The sequence below is a fragment of the Hippocampus guttulatus genome, chromosome 12 (genome assembly GCF_054856545.1).
Source record: "Hippocampus guttulatus isolate MCC_2025c chromosome 12, RoL_Hgut_1.0, whole genome shotgun sequence".
In the NCBI taxonomy this organism is placed as follows: domain Eukaryota; kingdom Metazoa; phylum Chordata; class Actinopteri; order Syngnathiformes; family Syngnathidae; genus Hippocampus; species Hippocampus guttulatus.
The window spans coordinates 16,137,891-16,144,759 of record NC_141272.1 but is presented as its reverse complement, the minus strand read 5'-3'; the positions used below and the strand labels follow the sequence as shown (position 1 = coordinate 16,144,759).

The following is a 6,869-nucleotide window of genomic DNA, read 5'->3' as shown; positions in this document are numbered from 1 at the left end:
GTTTAGTCCATTACCCCTGAGCCTTGTTGTATACGTTTTCTCTTTCTGCACACGACGCTATGACCTGCACTTATACAGTGCTACATTTAATACGCTCTGCGTTTGCAAATGTGATAAAGTTTTGATTGGACCTGTCAGGGGTAGTACTCGTGTAATTGTGTTTATTGTAGGAGCAGCAGTTTGAGCTGTGTGGATTTCTTTTCAGTTAGTTACAAATTCATATTGATATAAAAAAAGAATAAGAACTTTCAGATGTGCTGCAAAGTCTGGTGTGCTTCTTTGAAACCGAAAGCTGCTAAACCGGTTTGCGCTGTTCTGCAACAGTGATAATATACAATTAACTGCAAAAGTGATTGCGTTGCAATATTGCATAATTAGCCCTTTATCAAAAAGTGTTTGTATAGCTCTGAGACACAAAATAAATCGCAGCGATTTACATGCAGTAGTTATCATCATCATATAATAAACAATATGCCGTAAATGTCATGGTCATGTTGACTTTTTAGAAGCTTGTAAAAATGTACACATGCTAGTTACGTACTAAAGTGACTTACTGTAATGAAGTAGGTGTTGCAGAAACATATTATTGAATTGACTGTGAAAGTAGAGGCGGAACTCTCAAGTGCACAAATCACGAGGCACTACGTCGTTCAGTGCGAGAACGCAGCCTGAGTGTGGACGTGGGGGGAAAACGAGGAAAGGGTTGGGCTTACCGAGTCACATATCACAACTTGAGTTGCGCCTTGGTCATAAACCAATTTGGTGGGGGGAAAAAAGAGCCTCATGTGTGGCCACCTACAGAGCCGCAAAAGAAAGACTCGCCCGTGCATCCGCCACCGCTGTGTGCACGCATCACCACGGAAGCATCGGGGGACAAGCACGTTTGCTTTTGCGCTTTTGGACTGGACCGGTTTGGTTTCGCTGGGAAATGATGGCCACTTACCAAAACCCGGACGATGACGCGGTGGCATTGATGATCCACGATAGCAACACCGCGAAGGAGAAAGAGCGACCCAAAGAAGAGCCGGTCCAGGAAAAAGTCGCGGAGAAGCCGGATCCGTCTCAGAAGCCTCCGTACTCCTATGTGGCCCTCATCGCCATGGCCATCCGGGAGAGCTCCGAGAAGCGTCTCACCCTTTCTGGTATTTACCAGTACATCATCAGCAAATTTCCATTCTATGAGAAAAACAAAAAAGGTTGGCAGAACAGCATCCGGCACAACCTGAGTCTCAACGAATGCTTCATCAAAGTTCCGCGGGAGGGCGGCGGGGAAAGGAAGGGCAACTACTGGACTCTTGACCCGGCTTGCGAGGACATGTTCGAGAAGGGCAACTACCGGAGGCGCCGCCGAATGAAGCGACCCTTCAGGCCGCCACCCACGCACTTCCAGCCGGGGAAGTCCTTGTTCGGAGGGGACGGATACGGCTACCTGTCGCCACCCAAGTACCTGCAGTCCAGCTTCATGAATAACTCGTGGTCGCTGGGCCAACCGCCCACCCCGATGCCATACACTTCCTGTCAGATGGCCAGCGGCAACGTGAGCCCGGTCAAGGCTCTGTCCGCCCCTGCCTCCTACAACCCCTACTCGCGGGTGCAGAGCATGGCGCTCCCGGGTATGGTGAACTCTTACAACGGCATGAGCCACCATCACCACCCGGCCCACCCGCACCACTCTCAGCAGCTGAGCCCAGCCACCGCCACGCCGCCCCCGATCTCGTCCGGTAACGGAGCCGGGCTTCAGTTCGCTTGCTCCCGCCAGCCGGCGGAGCTGTCTATGATGCACTGCTCGTACTGGGAACACGAGAGCAAACACTCGGCCTTGCATACGAGGATTGATATCTAAACGTAACCCGTGTACAAATGCGAAGTGACTCTTCGGAGAGATACCTGGTGTCGTTTCCTGTGATTTTGATCGTAATGGGTTTTTTTTTTTTTTTTTTTGGGACACCGAGTTTGGTTGCAGCCAGCGGAGGTGCCGATGTTGAGAAACCGGAGTCTGGGTGTAAACAGGGTCGCCAGGGCGCATCAGGTAGCGCAACATTTGTAATTGGACTGCCTGTGTATGATTTTGTTGTGTCAACTCATTTTATTTCGACCGAGAAATGATTGCGGAACTGTGACAATGCGTACTTCTCAACTTTACGCGCGGCTTGACCAACAGCTAAAATCTAGAATCGAATCTCAACTTCAGCCTTCTAAAAACTTTGACCGAACCGGCCTTTCATGGTTGTAAGTCTTTAGTTCAAAAAATGATTCGTTGTCGCTAAGACAATTCAGGGTGTTCCATGTTTTCTCTTGTCCCCCCCCCCCCCATCCCTCAATATTAATTTCCAATTACGTGAAATAGGCCAGGAGCAGGTTTTGCATTATCTTTTTTTAATAAACTTGATACTGTATATTGTTTCATTCATCTTGGGACCATGTTTAATTTTAATTAGCACTTTTCCATATTTTCTAGATTTGTGAATTGTTTTAATAAACATGTGTTTGATAAAATATGGTCAGTGTTCTTGAAGCAATCTCTTTTAAACATTAGACAATGGCGACCACATTAGGTGATAAAACCTTTACAACTGCACCAGAATTTAAAAAAAGCTCAACTTGAACTTTACAAAATCCACGCAAAATGACTCTAAATGAGTATTGATTATAATTTGCAGATAAGCTTTATGGTCTTTAATTTCAGATGTTTCTATAATAAAATAATAACACTGGCACATTAACAATATAAATATTTTGTTGGTTTTTTTTAAGTCTTTAAAAATGCTCATGGGTTGTTCACATTTTCAGCTTGATACTTAGTAATAGTACCGGGGAAAATGTTTAATTTGAACTCATAAAACATCAGCTTCATTTTTTTTCCTCCGCGGATAAAATTAGATTAAAGGCAAGATAAATACTGTATATTACTGTGCAAATTTGAAAACAGGCGATTTAACATTAGACATGAAGCATGCATATATTTTCAACCTTTTCTAATTTTCGAAATATGATAAGAATCAATCACATTGACGAATTTATGCATGCCAACGCTAAAAGCACACCAATCCCAAGGGACGCCAATTACGACAAAGCCAAAAACCAATAATAATAATAATAACAATAAAGTTAGATGTCAGTCCTGCTCTCTGCGCGCATGCAACTATTTGGAGAATCCGTGCGCGACATTCCCACAGAGAAGGCATGTCCTCTGGCTGTATTTTTGTGAGACAGATTTAAATCCCCTACGGGAACCCGGCTGTGTTGTGACAGCATTCGAATAAAGCGATATATTGTGCTACAACTTCAAACACTTTGACGTTGTGATCATATTTCCAAAATAAGAATTATTGTGTTTGGCACGTTTGCTGTTTGAGTTGAACTTTCGGGGACTTCACAATCAATACTTAAGGCTCTATTCAGTCCCAGATGCAAATTTAGAGCCCACTTGGTTGTTGTTTGGAGGAAAGTGGATAGGTGTAGTCTATTTTATGTAGTTCAATATTAATGAAGTTATGGGCTCACCCCTCTGAGATCACATGAATTTGGCGCCCATGTTCAAAGTGAAACTCAGCCGTGTTTTCATTCTGAGGTGCAGACACACACTCACATTCATTTTCAGCCTGCGACTGTCCAACACACTTTTCATCCAAGTGCAACATCAATGCACACACAGACTCCTGTGTGTCTGCTCCAAGGGGAATCTTTATTAAATCTACGGTCCATGTGAAGGAATAACAGTGTTTCCTCTTTTTTTTTTTTACTTTGCGTGTGTTGTACCATCTTAATTTGAGACGACATAGCATCATTTTTCAAAACATCACAGCTTATATTAGTAGTGTCAAGAAATAAGGAAACCAATGGGAACTTTGTAACAGTTTGAAAATTTGACCTTTTTTTAAAAAAACATTTTTATCTAGCAGCATATCAACAATAATGAAATATAGACATTCGATTTTTCCTTGCAAAAATTTGATTTTCAAATACGTTATTATTATTATTATTACTGAATGGCGACCAGTCCAACGTCTTTTATTATTGCTATATTGATTATTCTTTGTACCTATATGATAATGTGCATGTCGGCAGAATCGATATGTTTCTTTCCCAGTGTTCTGCAAGGATCATCTCCCAAAAGAATATCGCTTCAATTTGTTGCGCGCGGTTCATCATACTATTCTATTACATAACGAAATAGAACCAACAACAGCACTTCTGCATCCATGTGCACAAGGGGAGCATGTAGCAGTGTACATTCTCTGTTTCCTCACATTTATGTTTTATAAACAAGCAGGAGATAAGGACGCGTTTGAATGACAAATGTATGCCAAACACCCCTCTTAGAACAACAAATACAAGTGTTTAAAAGTATGTTTTAGCGGGTGTGCGACGGGCAACTATGTAAACCATCAGGCACGGACGGGCATCTGAGTTTTTGGAGGCGTGTGATTCACGGTTCACAGTACACGGTAGTAAATTAGAATTATGAAACAAAACGACGCTTTGGAAACATTTTACTTTGACGCACGAAAATGAGCTATTTAGTCATATAGCTGTGACTATAAAATAATGAAGATGTTTTAGCAGTACTGCAACATTTCTGTTTAGGACGGAATTTGAATTGAGTAAAACAAAATATTTCATTTTCAATTTGAAGTTTATGATTTTTTTTTGTTAAGGTTGAGACAACGAGTTCAAAAGAGTTCCTCTACGCACTGAAATATGTCCTCTAAAGCTGCGCAGCTCAAGAGAATAAAGATGTACATAAAGAGCAGAGGATACTCGAATGCGTGTATGAAATGAGCGTGTCGGTGAAGCTGAGTGCATGGCAGGTGTGCATGTGCTCACAGAGGTTGACAGTTCACCCGGGAGGTCTGGAACAATGGGCCTGCATACAGGATGTCTCAGGGGCTCAGGGAGATAAGGCCAGTCGAGGTTCATGGCTCCAACACAGGCTTAGATTTGGTCCTGACCCAGACATCCATCTAGCGCTGCGAGTATATGACATGGTTGTATATTGGAAGAGCATTATCCTAGACGTATACAGTCAGACATGAACTCTATTAGATACTGTAAAATGACATTGCGCACAAGTCAACCAAACCACTTAGCCGCGTTGATTTTCAGGTATTACTCATGAACAGAAGCAAAATATTATTAATAACAGTACAGTTGCAAAATGTTTGAATGCAATTAAACCGAATCATATAAAAATTCGTTGCGTGCATAAGGTAGCATCAAAACATGAAATCCATGCCACATTCTACAGTCTATACAAAACCTGAACGTATAGCATTTAGGCGCAGATCACGTGACCCTTCTTGCTTAATTGCGTGCTGCACTGCAGGAGTTGATATTCTGCAGGCTGTAAAACATGCTGTGACGTTATGAGGCATGCATCAAGACAATAAACATATCCCCATAAATAAAAGGCAAGTCTCCAACAGAAACTGACCACTGGCTATGAGTCCAAACACATAAATAAATTAACAAATAAATAAATAAACAAATACTTTTCCCTGGGGTTTTTTTTTTGCATGCAATTATTTGGACGTGGTTTATCTTTGTGCACAAGTGCTGTATTTTAACAATAAGCCATGCATTAAGATCAACATTGAGTCGGCGGTCTTCACAAATAAACATTCATTGTATCATGACAACATTTTAAAATGCACAGCTCCCCCTGAATGGCACTGGTCTAATTAATCAGCAATCTTTAATTATTTGCTGTTCACAAAACATGCTATGCTGTTGGAATGCGTGCAGCGAGACAAACAACAGACAAACTGTCCTGAAGAATTCTTGCATAGAATTGTTGCCTTTTAGCTGCTTTTGCATAATAACCGTGATTGCACTACATACATGACCAACCTATTGAATAAACCTGTCACCTTGTGTGCACGTGTGCGTGTGTGCATGTTTTACAAATGGGCCTAATAAAATTAACATCACTCATTGAGAATAACGTCAGCGGAATCAGGATGAAAAGATGAAACAATACTGTATTTCGAGGGTTATTTATATGCGTAGCTGCTCGGAAAACGTGCTTATTGAAACAGTGTGGGTCATTCGAGACAAATAGCCCCAAGTAAAACCTGTATTTTCTCAATATAAAACTGTAAATGTACCGCATTATATGAAACGTAAGCCTCCTATTAGGCCATAAATTAACTCGGCTCCAGTGGGCATTTTATATTTACGTATTTATTTTCACTGAGTTGTTTGCGCGAAAATTGCAAAAGAGCGTTAAATGCGTCAAGACAAGCACATTTCTTGCGCCTAAATATTTTACACATTTAAATATGAGTGGAAATGAAAAGCACATTCACATCATGTCACCCCTCCGTGACTCCTAAATTTGGAATAACGTGTGGTTTTGTTTGCTTGCGTCTTTTCCGCCGAGTGCGTATGAATAACCGTGATTGTATCCTTTGTCGCGCGCTCCCAGATGACAGATTACAATCAAGACGACAAACGAGGTCAAGTCCCATTCAGGGCAACGAATTTGGATCCACCCCATGCCCCCCTGACCCGCCACGTTTCCCTTTGTCTCGCACGCATGCGCTAGCCCTTAAATGCACTTGTACCTGCTCTCGTTCCGGTTGTGACAGCTTGCATGCTCCACGGGAGACATGCGATGCGACTCGGCCGGTCAAGTCACACTCGGGTCGTCTATTTCCCATACAAATTTAAATACATATTTTCTCTCTTTATGTTTCAGAATGAGGAGCAAGTGTTTCCCACATCACCTCTTTTTCAAAAAGAGAGGGGGGGGGGGGGGGGTGTCACCACTGTTTGCTATACATCTGCTCCAAACAGGAAAATATGCAACCATTTGATTCACAGAAAATCCGGCAATTGTTTGAATCAGCACGAGTGTTTCTTTCCGT

At 42.1% G+C, this 6,869-nt stretch overlaps 1 protein-coding gene across 1 annotated transcript; it reads left to right on the top strand.

Moving 5' to 3' along the window:
- The first annotated feature begins 680 nt into the window (after nt 1-680).
- Nucleotides 681-2,500, top strand: foxl2a (forkhead box L2a). The gene has a single exon (XM_086126049.1). It carries the CDS (start codon nt 929-931, stop codon nt 1,841-1,843), a length of 915 nt encoding a protein of 304 aa, XP_085982175.1. The 5' UTR covers nt 681-928; the 3' UTR covers nt 1,844-2,500.
- Nucleotides 2,501-6,869: the final 4,369 nt, after the last annotated feature.